The 21809-nt window shown below is 30.1% G+C and overlaps 1 protein-coding gene across 2 annotated transcripts in view; it reads right to left on the reverse strand.

Annotated features, from left to right (window-relative positions):
• Nucleotides 1–255: 255 nt before the first annotated feature.
• The window catches only part of LOC112684307 (glycine receptor subunit beta-type 4-like), a 218629-nt gene continuing 197075 nt past the window's right edge, over nucleotides 256–21809 (reverse strand). The window contains exons 6-10 of one of the 2 annotated variants that reach the window (XM_025555752.1): nucleotides 18161–18295; nucleotides 3114–3305; nucleotides 2973–3041; nucleotides 2593–2762; nucleotides 256–1410 (exon numbers count right to left, since the gene is read on the reverse strand). In XM_025555752.1, coding sequence (XP_025411537.1) covers nucleotides 1255–1410; nucleotides 2593–2762; nucleotides 2973–3041; nucleotides 3114–3305; nucleotides 18161–18295 — 722 coding nt within the window. In that variant the 3' untranslated portion in view covers nucleotides 256–1254. The remainder of the gene's footprint in view (nucleotides 1411–2592; nucleotides 2763–2972; nucleotides 3042–3113; nucleotides 3306–18160; nucleotides 18296–21809) is intronic. The other variant, XM_025555753.1, reaches the window with a different exon arrangement.

Raw genomic sequence — 21809 nt, forward strand, 5'->3', positions numbered from 1 at the left:
GATATGAAAAGAAGAAATTTAAAATGACGAATTGATACAGATATTTAATGATATTTAATGTTAAACTACGACTAATCATTGAAAGCTATATGTTATTATAATAAATGTAGATGAAGAAATATCTGAAACATAATAATAGTTGTGAAATAGGGACGCATTGTTTTAAAAGAAATTAATAATTATTATTATTATTGTTGAAAGAAGAAAATTCTTCTAAAATATGAATCAGTAACTTGTATATTTTATTACTTTTATGGTGTATATATATATTTACAGTGAAAAGGAACAATTAATTCAGACATCAGCATAAATTGGTGAATGAAAAATGAAAAAAAGATTGCAATTATAACCATTTATGTAATACAGTTATGAATTAAACTTATATTTTGATTCGTTACTGCATGGAAGTATTCTATATTTTATAATTACTTATATTTATAAAGGAAGACAACCGATACACAATGGGAATATTGTAATTTATATAAAAAACGAAGAATTTGCGATTCAGGGCAATATTATGATAACATGTTTTTTGAACGATCGTATCCATACACGATGTTACGAAACAACTAAAAAGATTATGGCTGTTAGAACGTGAAAAATAAGAGGTGACGATAACCTCAAAAAGGGCTTTATTTTAATTTTTCCACAATGCATTAATATTTAAAAAAGTATACATTTTTAAAAAAAGGGTTTAAAATCGTAAGTGAATGTCGGATTAGCGTCACGTCGGTTGATGGCGTCCTCTCGTATTATTGTTTTATCAAAGGTACTCGTCGAAGATTGACTTAGGTAGATTAATAAGTTGGTATTATTATTGATATTATCTATTTACAAAGACGACTCCAACGTGCTTCATTAATCCATTTTTACTCGAGAGAAAAAAAGAAAACAAGCATTTAAAAATATTTATGTAGAACCTATAATAGCATTTTCTATTATTTAGTGTACGTGATGCATGTGTGTGTCGACATCCTATTACCGTTTGTACGAAATAGCTCGTACCGTAGGACTATTTTGTATTATTTCTGGAACATTTCGTCGAAAAAAACAATTACAGAAAGAGAGAGAGAGAGAGAGGGAGAGAGAGAGAGAGAGAGAAAAAGGTAAAGAGAGACATATATATTATATATATCAGTATAACCTAACATTTACGTATGTGTGTGAATTATATTCATACAATAATGACATTGGTCTTTTTTTTTTCGCGACAATAACTCGCAACAGAATGGGAGTTTTTTGAGAGAAAAATGTTTAATTTTGTAAATAATAAGGCCAATACAGCGCGTTGAAAGCTATAAACGCAACGGGAAACAACAGCCTGGAGTATTCGTCGATTTTCCTTGCCAACACCGTGTTTGTCTCAACTGACGATGAGTAAGCGCATTCTTGTTGTAAAATTTTTTTGACCTGTTTGGAGGAAAACATTTTTTTTATAAAATTAGGCGTGCATCGTTTTACGTACAGTATCATTCATGCATATACGTCCCCAAGGGAAGATGGCAAAGAGGCAATCATTTTTAATGTATGAAATTACTCTACTTGTCAACAAAATAATTATGATCAAAATTGTAATTTACCATTATCAGCAGAAAACATTAAAAACCACAAAGATAATAATTGTTGTAGATAATAATCAAATCCGTCTGATTATTTAAAGGTTAGATTACTCGAAATTAATAATTTTCTTCTCGATAAATTTGTATATCCATTTAGTGTCCATTTAAAAAAGATAAAAGAAGAGAAATGATACTTAAAAATATCTGATTCAAAAAGTAGGTTAACCTCTCCCCCCATCTCTTGAAAACGTCTAGGAGCACCTCTGTGTTCAGGCGGAGTTTATACGATCACATACTAATTATATGCCGGTAATTACATATAGGTTATATCAGTGCTTGACTTGAGGGGGGACGCAGGTGGACGGTGTACCTTTTCTAATTTTTAGAAATTTGAACGTCCCCCTACTATTATGATGTTATAATTATAATGCTTAACAAGTATTGGGGACGCAATTTTTTTTAAGCAAACATAGTCCCCCTTCTTTAATTTTGCCAAGTCGAGTACTGGGTTATATGATAACATCGTGGGAACTGCATAAACATGCCACGGCGAAAAAATTGTGAAATATGCGCATGCATTCGTGCTACAAGGAATATAAAAACTTTATACGTTTTTGATTGCCTAGAAAGAAATAAAGAAAACATCACTGTTTTCTTTACATTAATATGTGAATTATGACACATGAGGTGATGAAAAATAAATACGATTTTAGTTTTCTCTGTAAGGGATGGAGAGAAAAAACAAATATAATAATACACGTTATTGTGTTTAGTGGGCGAACATTTGTAGTTTAGGAAATGGCAATTGATGAACAGAAGTATGGTTTTATTGAAACGCTTAGTAGACAAAATGAAGACATCGTTTTATCAAAACGCACGAGAATATCAACATTTAAACGAATAAATCGGAATTCGTAATATTTTTTGACAAAATCGACTAAAAATTGCATATAATTTCCATACAACCACAGTATTTGCGGCAGCAGGGTTGTTAATGTCAGAAATTATCAGTAATTGTCATCATTGTTATTACCACGCTGACTGGTATGACTGGAGATGACGGTAGATTTTCGTCGTACGATCTTGAGCCCGCCGTACCTCCATTCACCGGTTCGGTCAAGATGTTTCTCAGTATGTCCGGTCTTAATTTTCTCCACATATAATTAACGACCGTGAACTCGAGCAATGCGCAGAACACGAACGCTGTAAATTTCGGACAATAAATATCAATAATGACATCAAAGAAACGCTTCACGACTTTCACGTTAGTTTTTTTATAATTATGTTTCAATAATTAGAAAAAATATTTGATTAATAATTTAAAAGTTTAATAAACATTGTTTATAGTACACTTATTTTTTTTACAGAAAAGTACACACAATCTTAGGCCCCGGCGTTTGAGCTATACCGTACCTGTACAAGTGCCCATCCATACGTCTATGGCCTTGACGTAGCTGACCTGTGGCAGGCCGCTTTGAATGCCTGAAAAACAGACGATGTAATTATAATAATGACGTGATCTTAAGATGGTCGAGTATGTATCGCGGTGAGTACCCGAGGATTGTGATCCTACGGCCAATAGCGTCGTCACTCCCAGCGTGGTACGCCCCGGCACCGAGTCCACATCCATCCAGAAGGACACCCAGGAAATGACCACGATCAGCATGGTGGGCAAATAACTCTGCACCAGGTGAAAACCCACGCTTCGGCTCAAGTAAAATTGGGCTACCAGACAGCTGTAGTTGCCTGGAAATATCACGGGGAAATTGTTTTTTTTTATAAAAATGTAATCAATTTCTATGTAATCTGTGATTATATTTTCTATAATTCTCATACGTATACGTATACGGAACTTGAAATAGCGGTAGGTATTTATCTATTATTAAAAGCCAATATTTCACTCGCGATAAATATTCCCATTTCAGTACACTTTTTCACAGATTTATTATTCTTTGGAAATAAAAAAATAACTACCCGACATCGATATAATACACGACGCGGTACAATTGTACAAAAAATATTTTTATAGAATATTGAACAGTTAATTTTACTATAATACAATATTCATTGTTATTTTCGTAGTGAGTTAGCGTAAGACGCAGTGCACATCGATTAAATATTTGTATGATAAAATATTGTCATTATTATATTGACACTCGTACGTCGGTCATCATTCGACAGAATTTCAAAAGTCCTACGTGCTGCGGTGTGTTTATCATTATGTTACCGTACGAGATGTCGCTGAGTTGTTACCGCTCGTTTCGTCCGCGTCCGAGCCAAGACTATTTGGCGAACTACGATGTCGTTTTAAATACAGCATATGGTACGATACAGACGGTAATACGATATTAAACCGTTAATCTGTTAGGATATACAGTCTCTACGATGTTCTTATATATATATATATATATATATATAGTACATAAAGTTTGTCGTTGGTTTCCACGAGAAACGTTTCATGAATGCGTCGTCGAAATGCAGCGTCTCATGGAGTGTTCGAGATTTTAGGGCGCTCTTGAGAGCGACATGAACGATTGTGTCGTGTGTGGGCGGCGCGCGAGTGTCAAGCCGGATAGAGATGAAGGACATATAGAGGTGAAATTATCTTAGGCGGAGGACGGGTAGCAGACCGTAAGTATAAATTGCAACATCGTATACAAAGGCACATAATATTGCCAAAAGGACGTGTACGTGGAAAAATATACGTTTTTTGTGGGGTGTGGTTTTAGGTCTTCGAGAGCTACATTACTACAATAAATATATTGTAAGCAAATAACGACGGAAAATTTGATTTAGTCACTTTTTCTCTTCTGATGTGTTTTACGTGGACAAAAACTAATGATTGTTAGTCACGTGTAAAAAAACATAAACACACTTGGTTGTTAATATTTCGGAAATGAGTGATGTTAAACACCAACAACGGTACATTTCATGATTTTTATAGAATGTGACAACGGTTTTCAAACTTTGATTTACGAAGGCCTTCAGGGCATTTTTTAGTGTACATTTTATGGGTGTTCACAATTTATAAGCTCGATTTTTCAATTGTATCAATATTTATGATACTTGTTATAATCGGTCAAAAATCAATTACATAAGTTTATTATGACCAAATATATTTTTAACTAATTAATGTCAGGTTATCACTTCTTTGTGAGAATTTGTTTTATAATATGAATTAAATTATTTAATATAATTTATATATTTATATAAAATATAAATTATATATAGTTCATTGTATTTTTTTGACATTAATGCGTTTACATAAAAAATTCATAAATTACTAAAAATTTTCAGATTTCAGTTTTATACAACCTTATGTCTATATCTTCCTTTTAGACTATCATTTGAACAGATGACAGATGATACCCATGAGTTAGATAATTGCTTATCCACTAAGTGTCCAACTATGGGTGTCAATTTGGATATAGAAAATATACATAAAATATAATCCGGACCCCTTAAATATGATGATATTAATATACCACGAGAGCCCAAAAACTAGGAACGCCAATATTGTGAACCACAACTCATAAAAAATAATGTGTTTTTAATTTAAATTATTTTTATTATGTATGTAATTAACAATATGATTAGTTTCATCAATATTACCAATACTATGTTATTTTCAAATGGTATATTGACCAAACAATATTTTATATTATAACTTCTTCTTCTTGTGAGTATCGACTTTTAAGACCAACCCTCCAAACAAATTTTCCATCACATTTCACTATCTTCAGCAATATCTCTCCATTGTATAGTTGGTTCTATTGTTTTAACATATTTTTTGATACGGTACTCCCATCGTAAATGCGTTCTACTTAACGGTATTTTTCCATTTGGATCTTTTTTAATAACCATCTTATATATAAGTCTTCTTTCTTCCAACCATGTCCACATTAACCTTCTTTTTGTAATTTTTGCAACAATGTAGGGTTTTCGAAGTTATTCAATTCTTCATTGTAATGTATTTTCCATTTCCTAATGTCAGAGTTGATACATGATCCGTAAATTATATAGTACAGATTGTAAAATATACAGTCTATACAATCTATACAGTATATATACATTCAGCTGAGTTCAATTTAATTCAGACGCGCGTGTCCATAGGGTCCTGAGACTACTTTCGTTGAGCAAAGTTTTAGAACCACCCTAAATGCAATGTTATTATTCGGGTTAAGGTAGCTGCAGCCAATCGTGTTTTAAAGAAATCAATAAAGGCAATTTATCATGATAGCATTAAACTGACTTATAAGTGTGTGTACCTAAGTCTAATCTCGCTTAATATTTACTAGGAACTGCCCCACCGTCGATATAAAAAATCGTAAACAACTAATTATGAGGATCATAAATATTGCTGTCAAAAGTAGGTTATTTTATTTTAGTATTCTTTATTCATACACCGAAACACCTGCATATAAGTAAGGTGCTCAGAGAAAGGTGAGTGCTAGAGTAGACGAACCATTCATTACAACTTGGATACTTATTACTTACTGAAATTTATTCATATTGTACATTATGTATTTATGCTATAATAATTGATTGAAATATATACAGTGTATATTATACATATATATAGTTAGAACTCAGCGTTATTTAACTCACATAAATGTACATAATATTGTAAGTTAGATATCTCAGAGAAAAAAATAATGCCATTCAAATAATATGAATATCAAGTCAAATTGTTATATTTTTATATATTATTTACAAACTTATGCAGTAAAAAACTTTTGGTGTCATTAAGGTTACGTATTAGTCATATAAACGACGGTTTCTATCAATTCTTTAGTCTATTAACTCGGGCAACATCGCTTGAAAATAAACATTTTCTATTAATGCATTTATTTTGGTTTTGAAAAAATCATCATCTCTTAAAATTTGTTTGTATCTCAAAATGAATTTAAAATTAATATAGTATATACACAGTGTGTTATAAAATTATTGAAGTGTGTTAAATCATTTTTCTATCTAATATTTTTAAATTCTGAGTAAAAAAGGGATATATTTTAATTGCAAAAGGATTATTTTAATTTGTGTATACAATTTTGACCAGAAAGAGTGTTCCGATAGTTAAAAACCTAGTACTCATCAAATTAATCTAAAACACTCTGATCAGATGAGAAGGTATATGTAAAATTGTAATCATACAAGTATTTTTATTTGATACCTAAGAGATATAATAATATTTAAATTTAATTAATTTAGATATATCCACATAGCCCCCAAACTTCTTGAGCGGAGCCCTAGGGATCCACGGAGTACAGTTTGAGAACAACTGATTTAATCAATTATGACCAAATAATTTTGAATTTCGATTAAACAGACCGTCAAAGAAACGTTGGTGTACGATAATGTACAAAATAAAATCAATCAATTATTTTTCTAACTCCATGAATAATTATTATTTCAAAATAGTTTTATTTTCTTGCTTTCTACATATTTTTCAAATATTATCTTTGTGTCCTATTATAGGCTGGGGCTATGAACCCGTGTGTTTGACTCATGCAACACACACGGTTATTGCGGCACTAATTCTGAAATATTATAAAATAAAATATATTTTAATAAATAAATTATTGTTGTATTGAACATTTGAATATTTTTAGCATCTTACAACGGGAAATATTACATGAATCTAAAATATATATATATATTTTTGTAAATTTTAACACTCATAGGTATTTAAAATATAGTGTTTTGCCGAATGTCATTCGATTCACACGTTCTTATTTCGCTCATTCTTAAATGCTCTATAACTTATCGCCTTAGTTATCAAATAGCATAAATTTTACATCGATGTACGCATAAAAAATATTCCAACAGAGCTTGACCCATTTCAGAGTAGGCAAACGCCAAATATACATATTAACTAAAAAAAAAAAAACGGGTAAATATAATTATATATTATAACTAAATATAAATATGGTACTGATAAGTCATCGGACGCCCCATAGGTCGGTGGTCGTTAATCATTACGTGCGTCGCCGCGGCATCTTATCTTCTCATTAGCATAATGGACTCGTCCAAATCGTATATGAATCTTATCGATAAAACAAAACAACCAACGATTATACCTCCAATCTATAATCGAAATAACACTATCAAATCGAACATAAAGTGCATCAAGCGATGTTTTTGATTCATCTATAAACATGGACGAAAATAATTTCAAAACATAAAAATCAAAAAAAATCAAAAACGCACTTTCTCTTCACCTAAAGTTGATGGACATCAAAAAAAAAAAAATAAACCAATGTTCGTAACTGCAAATAGATACCACCCTTTAGTCACAAATGATAACGTAGAGAATATCAGCACGCCCTCACCACCAATAAATAATACTGATGACATTAATGATGCTCAAAATCCTAAAATCAATCTACCACCTCCGTGATTCGTTCGAGATTTGCTTAACTTTGCAGGATTTTGCAACATATTAATTGAATCATTAGGCCCGGAAAATTTTATATTTAAATCATCCATCAACGTCATAAAAATCCAAACAGCTAACCCTGATTCATAACAAAAAACAATCCACCTCTTAAAAGGGAAAGAAGCGCAATACCACACATACCAACCACACGAGGAAAAATCGTTCCACATAGTTGTACGTAATCTACATCCTTCAACTCCTACTGAAGATAATGGAACTGCTATAGAAGATTTGGGTTTCTCAGTTCGTCAAGTTATCAAAGTCCTCCAAAAAATAACGAAAATTAAGCTGCCCATATTTTATGTTGATTTAGAACCAGCAGTAATCAATAAAGATTTATTTCACATCTCAAAAGTTGCACACAAAAGTCAAAATTGAAGAACCTCATAAGCGCAAAGACATAATTCAATGCTTGAACTGCTAGGACTACGGCTATTCAAGAAAATATTGCTCATATTTTTCAAGAAGTGTTCGTTGTGGTGACCTCTTGAATGCACCAACTAGATTCAATTTCCTATCAGAAAAGTTGCTGTCGAAGAAAATCGAAGCACTTTTACTGCCCCAAACTGTAATAACAGACACAAAAATAAATAACTTACATAATTTCAAAATCAATACTTTCATCGCTCCGCTCAGAATCTTATATGTTAGAAATTAAGTTTCTGTTAATATTTTCTTGCTGAATTACACAAAACAAATACATTTTGTCAAAAACTAATATTATTACTTAAATATTCCCGTTTCACATTATTTAAATTGTACGATATTTGATTATTACGTATGAACTTATTCGTCATTTTGTGTGTCGTTCAAATTATCACTGGTTGATAATTCTAATACCACTGTTTCGTCTTATTTTGTGTGCAACATATTAGAAATCGAAGGTAGAGTATCAACAGTATTAGTATCAATATCTCTATCATATTTTATTATAAAAAAAAAAACAGTAAAATATAGTATAGGTTTATAATATAATATTTTATAAAAAAAAATAAATTGTCATAACAATGAATAACAAATTAAATTACGGATTTAAAATATGAATTGAAAAAACTTTAAAATTTCAAACTAGTATTAAAACTTGTGAAACCTTGCATAAAATATTCAAATATTATGACACGTCTAAAATTAGACTTTTACTTTTGAATAACAACGTCTAAAATCGTTTGAGGATAAATCGTTATTTTACACGATTTCATAAAATTTTAAATTTCGTTTTAAATTTCAGACGTTTATAAAATTTTTAATGAAATGACGCTTGATTTTTTTCTTTTTATAATTATTCAAAGAAAAATCATGGCCAACCTTGTATTGAATTTTTGAACTTTAGGTATAATACTAAAAAATTTTGAAACTAAACCTAAAATATAAATTGAATAATTAATAAAAATTAAAAAGGTAATAAGATAAGGTATTAAAGTAAATAGATTTTTAATATTTATACTTACTTTTTTTAAACCATTCAGGAGGGCATAAATGTATTTATTATTTTTTTTTCTTTTAGATAAAAGAATTTTAGTTTTTTTTCCATAATGCCAGTCACGTTTACAGTTCATAGCACCAAAGATGAAAAATATGTATAAATATTTTATGCAAAAAAATTTCTCTCAAGATACTGCACGTTATTGTTTCAAACAACAGCAGACTTCAGACTAACCGAAAATCAAATATAAATTTAATTTGTATTCGCTGTTGAATAATTACGTACCGACAGCGAACCAAAACAAGTACGCAGGGTAATAAATATTAATTATTATTACAATAATATAATATTTATTAGAATTTTGCCCACCGCCGGCAATCATTTTCTTATCTTATATATACCAGGAATTGAATGTTGGTAGTTAATTTTCAATTAAGACCGCCGACACATTGCGCTGATACATTTCCGCACGCGCAGGAACATGTCAATAATTCAAATTTTGTCAAATATACTTCATGCTATTCAAATGACAAAAATACCAAAAAGCTAGACAAAATTGTGAGAATTGGATTCGATGGATTAAATTTCGAAAATGGATATTAAATTGTCATTATGTTAATTAGGGGATGGTCAAGGGGATTTTATTTATACAAATTCTTCGACAAAATATCGACAATTTAAATAATAAGAATTTTGGTATTTTATATATTTAAGTACGTATTATTTTTTGTAATAATGATAAATTTCCACGGCCATGCTTTAGTAGAGTTGTTTCAATAAGTTTTTAAAATTAAAATCCGTTAAACCCAAGTCTCACAGTTTTATTTAGTTTTTGGCCTGTTTTACGTGATGGTAATTGGTTGGTACCTGCTGCTAAAGCCCTCTTAACGATTATAACGATGATGATATACCGCATATTATCACAGTGCCCAATGCACTTATGCGTTATTCTTACGGTTCTCATTATTATCGTTATTATTGCCGCTGCAGCAGTGCTCGCGAGGATCACGGGTATAAAAATATATATTTGGCCATCCACGGTTGACGGTCATTTCTTGCAAACAACTTACTTCGCGGATTCCATCGTCGAAAGGAATTCGCGCGCGCATCCGAGATCGATTGGTTCTCCGGTTGCCCACTTAGCATAGATATATTTATTCGATATTTATTAAATAATAAAAAAAATAAATTACAATATTTGATAAATGTTCAATGTACATTGGTTATACATACAATTTGAAATATTCATTAATTTTCAAATATATATATATTTTCTTATATATATATATATATAATAGTGTTTTAGTTTTCCTTTTTAGTTTTTAAGCATAATATGTATCAATTTATAACTCTCTATCTTCGCCACAAGCCTAGCTTACAGAAGATAGATAATTCAAATGTACAATTAATGTAAAACTGTATATTTGTTTATTTAATAAATATATATATATATATATATATATATATATATATATATGTATTTGTTTTTAAATGTTATTACACTTTTTATTTCACAATTCGGGTTCAACACGAAAAATCAAATATGTATTCAATGTTGTATACAATTTTTATTTTAATCATTTAAAGTCCAATCATATGCATAAATATTTGTTCAATCGCCATGATAGACAAATGCTATGTAGGAGGGTACGATGATATGCCTTTGAATATTCGCAGTGTTCGCATATGATTGATATTGTTTCGCACGGTAGTGCAGTATCCGAAGTCGAGTTTTTCTGTACGCAAGTGGTAGTCGTACAGAACACAGTGGACGCAGGGATTGTGAGATTGTGATTGTGCGATTGGTAACATGACGGATGAAAATATATTTCTCGTTACTTGACCGTTTCCCCGAATTCTATCCAACTGGTACGAAAATTCAACGAAATATTATGTTAGTCGAATGGAACGCGTTGAAAAACTATATAAAATGCCATCGACTCGTCGCGTGTAAAGCGTCGTAGCTGGTGCGCTCGTGATTGGTTTAATTATCCTTCGTCCGAATCGATAAAATACTATTATAACTCAGTGGACAAATATTTGTTTCCACCTCTGCCTTATTCTCGTGACGAACGGACGGACGAATAATATGTAACATATAGTATATAAAATCGAAATTCCAGACAAAAAATATTTTTCGAATAAACTGATCAGTATGATTATTTTATTGGTTCTTATATTATTTCATTTTCTTCAGCTTCTCAAGCGGCAGTGCTGCTATGTGCTGGCAAATTTTGGTGACTGACTTCTCTTACATTTCGCTGTAAACCGTGCTGTATTATTTTAACTGTTTTTCGACGTCATTGGTAATCATACAAGTATTATATCGAATAATTTGAAACGTCTCGTTTCGTAGCAGCTAGCATTCGTAGTTTTTATTTTTCTGAAATGACTAAAGTTGTGCGTAGATTGATATATTACATGTTAAAAATAGTACATAGGATTTAGAGGGTTTTTGTTCATTGGGATATAAAATTTGAAACACAGTATAACTAATAATTTTCATGAACAGCGATTATTATGTTTTATTTATTTTTTATTCGAGTTTTAGTCCTATCAGATACGATACGCAATTGTTAAATTTACAGTTGTCCGTTACTTGGAACCGTTATTCAAATACGACGATTTACAATCACTTTCATTTGTATACAAACAAAACGATCGATTTAACATAGAAATAACAGTAGAAAAAATAAATGAAATATAACTAGAAACGCCATGAATATTTTAATACAAATACTAGATTTGGGAAGTATCTGAAAAATGTTTACTATGTAGAATGTTTGTTAAAAAAAGGTTGTATGATAAATGTTATTTTTACCATCACAAACGATGTGAGCGACGAAAATAAAACGTTGTCCACAAACAATGAATTAAAAGTAAAATAATTTGATTCTAACATTTAGGTGATTCACGTCAGTAGTTTTTGAGATATATAAAAGCAACGAAAAACCGTTGCGTAATATTGTGAGCAGAGACCGTACCGCATTTTGTTGCGGTCATTTTCACGTTCAAATTTAAAATAATATAATACACTTAACTGTAGCTTACCTCAGTTTCGGGTTAACGAACCGAAAGAATGACAATTTAATTATTTTTTTCAGCTATTAAAATATTATAATTTTAGTATAAGACTTAATATAATTAGTATACGAGCATAGGTGCCGCTAGGATAGTTTCAAGGAGGTACATAATGCATAGTATGTACGCTGATATCTAAATAATGCTTAAACTATTTAAGTTAAATACGTAAGAGTATTTTTTCAAATTGTATGACAATACAAAATTATTTTCTTTTTTTTTTAACAGCTACAAAGTAAAGGAGACTACTAGAAAATAAGATAGTGACAGTGGCGGATAGACCCACCAGGAATTCGGGATTTTCCGGTAGGCCCCACCCCATATTTATATATGGAGACCCTTAGCCCTTTCACCGAGTTCTGTACTTAATTGAAGATATATTTGTAAATTTTAATTACTATCAAGATTTATTTATTTTTATTATAATATAAATTTTCAACATTAAACACTCTAAATAACTAATACTAATTAACTAGTAATTACAAGTACTATGAGCAATTTGTAAATTATTATACAGTGAGTTCCGCTTAATGTGATCACTTTGGTGCAGGTCATTTTGATTCTATTAACCGGTTGATTCTAAAAAAAATTTAAAATCTATGTTTTCTAAATTTTGTAAATTCGGATGTGCTGTACAGTTATCAAGAACTAGTAAAATACGTCTTGCTTTTTTATTTTTTTGTCCCATTTTCGTAAAAATTCGGTAAAAATTAGACTAGTCATCCAAGCGTTTGAATTAGCTTTATAATCGACGGGTAATGTTTTAACGCCTCGAAAACAGCGTGGATTTTTACTTTTACCAATAATTAAAGGACGCCTTTTATCCGTACCTGACATGTTGCAAACCAGCAGAATCGTAAGTCTTTGCATTTGTTTTTTACATCCATTAACCATAGTCCCTTTAAAATCAAAAATAGAATCTGGTAGAGCTCGATAATACAAACCAGTTTCGTCTGAATTATATACGTCATCAGGTGCATAATTAGACGATGCAATACAATTCTTTAAGTAATCTTCTGCAGCTTGAAAATCTGCATCTTTTTTTTCTCCACATGTTTTTTTAAAAACAATATTGTTTCTGTTTTTCCAACGAGTCAACCACCCGATAGTTGGACTAAAATTGTCTACACCTAATTGCAAAGCTAAATTTATAGATTTTTTTTGTAAAATAGAATTATTGACCGATACATTTAAATTTCTAGCTTGCTGAAACCATCGTAATAAAGATTCTTCTACATCAACATTTTGCTCTATTCGTTTTCGTTTTCGAGAAAAAGGCAAATTTTGTTCTTCATGTTCAACAATTTCCTTACGATTTTTTAAAATTTTGTTTAACGTTGGTTGAGGAATTTTCAGAGCTAATGCGGCTTCTCTTTGAGAACATTTATCCAATTTATCAAAACGAACGAGTATATCTTTTTTTTCTTTTATAGTTAAATCATTTCGTTTGGTCGACATTTCAAAAAATACGTCTGAACGTGAACAATAAACCGAATAAACTAAATGACACAAGTACACGACGCCGCGACGTACAAAGATAATTGATTGACATAATGTACAACGATATACAATAATACTGATAAATTCAAAAATAAAATGGTTTTTATAAATTAATCAGTTTGAGATACCATAAAAACGATAAGATTTTTCATAAAAGTGATTCAATTATCCGGTACTTAGTGATTCTAATAAAAGGTCAATTTAACATTAGTAGCATACAATTTGGTTTGGGATTTTCATTTTTGATTCTAATAAACGGTTGATTCTATAAACCAGTGATCACATTAAGCGGAACTCACTGTATATTATATTGTAATATAATAATATGTTGCGAGCGGCTTATTTTTTATGGGCCCTAGCCTATTTAGGCCCTTCTAATTCCTTCCCGGTAAAAAAAATGTATGCCTATCCGCCACTGGATAGTGATAATGATAGCCTCTATCTTACATTTTTGAATTTAATTTTTTTTTCCACAGGGTGCAAGTGCATCCCATTGCACTCCTCTCGCGGTGCCTATGTAAATTAGTGTATTTTAATAAGAAATCAATAGACATTGTTATTCTTTGAAAATAGGAATTAAAATATATTAAAATATTTAAAAAATTACAAGCGTAAGATCTATGAAAAAATATCTTTATATAAATGTAAAATAATAAAAAAAAAAATATATTTTCCAAACGTTCAAGGTGAATAAATCATTTTGACGTTTTTGGTTTGTAATTTTTGTTGATATAAATTAAGTAACTGTTTAAGTGTTTATTTTTATTTTTATATACATATATTGGGATATTTTTCTATATAGGTTAATTGTATTTTGATTTTTATCACTGTAAATAGTACAAACATAACCAGTATGATATTTTTACGTCTAACATTTTTAAAATGCAAAGCACAATAAAATACTTAAAAATTAATAAACTAATTTAAAATTATTATTTTTGTTTAATGGAATTCTCATGTTATAAAATTGCATTATTTTTCATAACATCTATTTATATCTCGAGGTTAGCAAAATAAAACACACATTTATTTTTATATTTGCTTTTAATTGTAAAAAAAAAACGTTCAACATTATTTTATTTTTCACTTTTCAGGTACTTACATAATATTATATGATGCGTGCCTCACTGACAATTTGAAGGTAAATTTTACTATTGCAAAACTATTGCTGAAATAATTATATTATACTGCTAAACATTGCGTTGTCTGTTAAACAAGAGTTGATCCCTTGGTTATGTTGAACGTAGTTTTATGAATTAATTTTAGGGGAAATAAATCGTAAATAAATATTATTGTATACCAGTAACATGTCGAATATCATCACATTGCTGTTTATAATTTTCGCTTGTACGTACACTGAACACATCATTGTTACAGCAGAAAAGTTTTTAATATATTATCATAATTTTTGTAATTTTTTTTCACATTTATTTTGGAATATTCGTGTGAAAACTCTATTGGGTCTCCCGATCGTTTTATTGTCCGTCCAGAAGTATAGATTTGTATGTAAATACTAATATCCAGGCGATTAATGAAAATAACAGAATACGAAATCGCAGGGACTAGATATGAATAATGGTCGACTCTTATTGCGTATTCATCTTCGTGCCTATATTTTAATTCTACGAAATAAACAAAACAATTATTTCCGTATCTTTCAATGGTCTCTATTTTCTGAGACAATTCAATAAATTTTGAATACAATTATAGGTAGTTCTAATTCGGATTTATCATCGATATGCACCGTTATACAGCACGCTCGTTCAGCGAGATTAATATATTGTAGGTCTTTCACAACACGCCCTATTTGTGCGCGATCGATTTGGATGCTGCTAGTGAATCCGAAAGCTGTTGTAAATGTGTTGAGCATGGGCATACGCGAACAATTTATGACATTTCGAATTATATACGCGCGTGAATCTACCAATATTACGTGACGTTTAAATTGAAATTGTTGAATTATAATCTGTTGGATATTTTTTTTCTCAGTGCTATTACGCGGATCACGTTACGTTTTAAAATATTAATTACGGCATTATTAAAATGTATGTTTAAACAGCAAAAAATCGGGTTTTCATAAGTTTTGGTAGTTCCTTCACGTATAATGATTAAATAAGTGTTTTAAGGTATGTACTGGATAAATAATAATATGTCTTAACTTATAAATGTATTGATGTTCTGCTTGTCTAAATATACTTGTTTTCGTAAACTCATTGAGTTAGTTTTTAAACTGATCATGTTTTTCGTATATATACATACATATATTCTAGTATTAATTTAAATTTTTCAAAAAGTACATGTTGTGCACTGCAAATATGACTTATTTCAATCGATTTCATTCAGCCGACTTGAAATTTATATAAACCGTGTAAAAACATTTAATAGAATAAAAAATTAACGTTTTTTGGTTTTTCGACTTTTTTTCATCTAGTGTGTTTTAACGAACATTTTGAAATTGGAATTTAATTTAATATTAAAAGTTCATATCTAGAATAATTTCTCGAGGATTGTTTTAAATCAAAAGAGGTGGTGAAATAATTTGTCACACCCGCCTAGTAGCTATTACGTTTTATAATACTCAAAAGTGGTAATAATATCTTGCTTATAGAATTTTGGCCAATTGTTCTCTTGTTATTTTGCTCGTTTGCTTATTAAAAGGTCCACGATGCGGCGTGTTAAACTAATGATAATATATATTGTTGAAACATAAGTTTTTCCTATTATTAATGACTACAAAGAATATGCAATATAGCCTTTTGCATATTCTTTGAACTCAATTATTATAGAATTAAATAAAAGGAATTGTCAAATTAGTAATAGTTTATGCTTTGAAAAATTCGACGGCACACCATCAAAGAAAGTGGATTTTATCTCATTGCTATTTTGTTTTTAATTTTATAATTATAAGGTAATTGTTCGCTATGACGTAGAATAAAAATAGAATTGCTGTAATTTTTTTGATTCTTGAATGGGCATTATTGGAGTTTTATTATTTTTGTATTGAATGAAAATGTTTAGTATTTTGTCGAACAAACGAAATACAATTCGTAGCCTTAGGAAAAAAAAGCAAGAAAATAATCTTTCTTATTAATAAATCTAAATTGTTGAGAAAATAAAAACATCAGTGTGTTCCCATAATCGCTATTATTTTGAATTTTAAAGCAGCATTTCCGGTAGTCACAGCGTCAAATTGATACATTTTAGATTTTCTACTGCATTGAATTTGTTCATTGCGTACTGTAACATTCTTAATTTATCAATGATGGTACCTATTATCATTATTATTATCATCATCAATAATTTAATTAAACATATTTCTGACTTACCCTAGAGTCATCATTGTTTTATTATTTATTGATTCAATAAATTAATCAAACGTTCTGTTACGGTCATGTAAATCTATCTAGTTTATTATTTCATGCGTAGCAGTCACAGTATATTCATTATTGCAATAGGTAGGTACGTTGTTTAGATGCCGTACTCACCGTGCTATAGTTTGATGTCAATTTAAACATTTTGCATTTATTTATGCGATGCGACTTTAATTGATGTCTATATTTCATTATTTTAGACACAAAAATAATAAGGTGTGTTCGTAAAGTACAGTAAAGTTTTTCTTACTATATTGTTTGTGTAATGATATTTATGTAATATTTGTTCATTCCATTATTCATTACTCGTCAAGTATATTATAATTGATAGGTAAAATTTTAATTCGATATGAAATGCATAAATTGTTTTATTTCAAACGAAGTATCAGTATATAAATAATGTTAATTATTAGCAACAATAGTTATGGATTAAAAATATAGCAGGTACTATACTATACTATTATTAATATAAGATAACGGTAAATAATGAAAAATTTGAACATTTTCAGGCTATAGGATTAATCGTTTGACTTTATTTTGACATTAGAACTTCCCAGAAGCACGGGAAACACGTAAGTTTTGATTTAATTATCAGAATAAAAAAAAAAAAAAATTAAAATATTTTTACTAAATAGAAAATAAGGAAAGTTTGTTTGAAATTTAAAATATTGCGATTAAAAGTGTTTCACGCGAATTGAATAAAATAAGTGTCAATATTGTATTATTAATAATACGAGATCTACAGTTATATACGTTTTTATAATAATACATTAAGTATAATACATACCTATTTGAAATGATTCTTGACAGTCGGAGGGCACGATGTCTACAATTTCGAATTGAGGCATTCTTAATCCTCTGGCCATCAATACGGGATCAGTATTTTTCCATTCCAACCGAAGCTCTTCGATAGTCTTAGAAACTATAAAGGATAATGATGTGTATAAATCAACTAAACAGTGCGTGTAATTTTTACTGGTAATTTACTTAATATTTACTATTTAGCCATGTATACGTTGTTAAAACTAAAATTAATATACTTAGACTATTTTTGTAGTTCGTTGCGATAATATAAAAGTATTTACCGAAATCATATCGGTCTCTTACTGTCAATGAAACAAAATGTTGATTATATGGGCTTTCTACTAAACTGTTGCTGGAATGCTTTGTTCTCGGTCAAATAGTCAATGGATTTATGTAGTGGAATGTTATTGGGACCGCAACGTTTGGGTTCCGCATAACTTCAATTCATGTTAATGTAAATTTAAAATGCGGTCGGAGACATTATGAAAAATATACCTAAGTTTATATTGCATAAATTACGAATATTACGGTTTTAAACCATTTAGTTATTAAAACTTTAATAGGTATCTTTTAGTTTATCCGAGCAAAACGTGAACTGTGTATTATATTTTTTAAATTTTACTTTATGTAATTGGTAATCTACAGTTGTATGATAAAATAAAAGCGAAAAATAAATACTTCGCTTCGTATTATACATTTAGTGGTACCATAAATGTAATAATGTGGTAACAAACTGAATTATGTGAACAACATTAAAGACTCAAAGTTTGCATTTTTAAGTTATTTTAATTTAAAATTTTAATTAGTATTTAATGTCATTTTGTATATTTTTTCTGTTTATTAATTTGAAATAAACGATTTAAATCATTCCGAATAATCTAATAATCATACATTGTTATATCTTTTAAATATGCTGCTTATTATATTTCATAAAATAATATTTTCCTTATTTTACGTGCGGTTAAAATATAATTGAATAAACATGCTTAATAAATGAACGAAGAATATTTTAATACATATAAGCAGTGATAAAAAAAAAAAAAAAAAAAAATGTGAACTAATAATATTTTCTAAAGTTCAAGCCTCGGAACCGAAGGAGAATTATATATTTTTGCATTTCTCGACTTATCCTATTACTCCGACGATAATGTCGATAGCTTATCGGTAAAATTTATTTTAAACTTTATGTGCTCGTAGCCGTAAGTAACGTTTTGACATAAAGTCTATTATATCCAATAAAGATCGAAAACAGCAATTTAATCCTTTTCAAATCTTAGTTTACAATGTTTGAAGGTTTGGTATAGGGAAAATTGCCCTTTCTCTTGATAACTTTGCATTGTTTGTTAACGGGATTAAATTTGACGTGTTGTGCATCTCGGTTTTGGTATTAAATTGTTCACCACAACTCTACACGCATACGCGTAAGCGTATGTAACATGTATGTACATACACATACGTATACATGTTTGCGTTTACTAAATTAACTTATTTAGATGGTGGTATATATCTTTGGATGATGCAATAAGTTTCACGTTCACCGTTTAAACAACGTGTCCATCAATCCGATTTTAGAAAGCTTGGCTTTATTATAATTATACCTTAATTAGTCGATCAATTCGATTATTTGTCAATTATTTTGCAAGATATTATGCTAAAGATTGTTTCACCGAGCAAATGGGTCTGTGATTATCTGGCACGCAATATAAGTAAATAACACGTTGGCAATCGTGTTGCGAAAGAACATTGCACACTGTGTTGCGGTTTCGGATTTGTGATGCCGAAAAGTTTATTTGTTTTGTGCACGCACGCCGTGAGTAATTTCACGCAGAACATTGTTGCGCAGTGCGACCGGGAAATGTCCAAAGGTCGTGTACGATGTAGATAAAAGGGCGGGGCCGATATCAGTACAAGCCGTTTCGTTTGCAGTAGACATTAACAACGATAATCCAAGAAGCTGTTCCAGCGCAAATAGCCTCGAATCACTATAGTTGTAGCCCAACAGGATGTACGGAACGGGTGATATTTTTTTCTCGTAGACATAGCCGGAGCACTACTATCAATCGATCAAGATAAAAGTCATGACTCCATGGGTGATACAACTCACGACTCTATGAGACCTATCAGGCTAATGGATCTATTCGGTTATCGATTGTTAGTTAGATTCGTATCAGTCAGTTTAATCTTCTCTTTTCAGGACACCAAAGTCAATGCTGGCTCTGATAAGGTTATGCAATCTGTATGATCCAATCGTTGTTATACTCAATTACGTGCCTAACTAATATTTTATGTATTTGATATAAGTATTTCAAAATATTTATCGATAATCATTAAAATATAATATGCATAAAAATCAATGAAAATAAATATAATTTTTATAAATTGGTTGGTTTTTTAATCAAATTTGTTCACTATTCTAAATGACTTATACCACCATACTGACACCTAATTCTTCAATTTTACAATTATGTCTTCGTGAAATATTTCTAATTTTTTATTAGAAGAAGAATTCATAAATAAATAGTTTTCGCTTTGTAATTTTAATAATACATCGATTACTATATGAACGAAACAGCCATATAAAATTGATCTTATAAATGTTGATAATATGATTTAGCTACATTTGTACTCGTAATTCGTATTATCTCATTGTCCGGAAATTCAGCTCACATTTTAGAAGGAAACATACTAGAATCAATGTTTCAGTATGTTTCCAATGTAATCGATAAATTGGTTAATTGTGGGACAGAAATTAAATTTGCAAAAACGGAGGAAACGCAAAAAAAAAAAAAGGATTTTGACACTTTCTTACGATACGAATATATTTTTCTTATCTCATTTTGGTGTTTATGTTTTCCATTCGGATGCTGTTACTCGTGTGCCGAATATACCGGACTGCTTACATCGAAAATGTAAGGTTATATTCTTCCGAATGTTCGTATTTTTCCCCATTCCACTGTTATTGAACTGTCGACATGTGTCGATGCCTATTTTTCTTCGACCACACAAGTGCAACATAGTTAATTGACCCCGTAGCCGCATTCAAAGCTACTCGATCAGCCACGAATCTCACGTCCGAACAGCCGAATAACAGGACTGTAATCAACCGTGCGCTTCAATCAACAACTCGGAACCAACTATCCCCAAACTCGTTTATTCTTTTACTTCCAAATGCAAATATTATTCCTTGTTACAAAATTGTTACGAAATGTATCAAGTGTGTGGATGATTATACAAACCAAATTGCGTTATTGCATAGTCTATTTTTTTTGAGTTCCAACATGTCTGTTTATTATAATGTTATAACATGACACATAGATCGGTCTTCGAGTCGTCTGACCTATGTTTTCTGGAACTGATATATGAACGGCAATAAAACTGAAACTTCAGTACACTATAAGCACGGTGAAGAATCAACATTGGACGCTATAAAAAGGCACTTATGAGTAAAAGTCGAGAAGGAGAACAACTTTGGAATACGGTCAGATATTTTAAGAATAGAAAATACTTCTGTTAAGTACTCTTTTTGAGTGCAGTAAGCCCAGTAAACAACGAGAGAAAAACGTTTCGAAATATATTTGATCGAAACAGAAAAAAAATTGCACGTTTACATTCAATAAAGACGTATTCGAGTA

Source organism: Sipha flava, unplaced genomic scaffold (genome assembly GCF_003268045.1).
Source record: "Sipha flava isolate LNK unplaced genomic scaffold, YSA_version1 248_pilon_pilon, whole genome shotgun sequence".
NCBI lineage: Eukaryota > Metazoa > Arthropoda > Insecta > Hemiptera > Aphididae > Sipha > Sipha flava.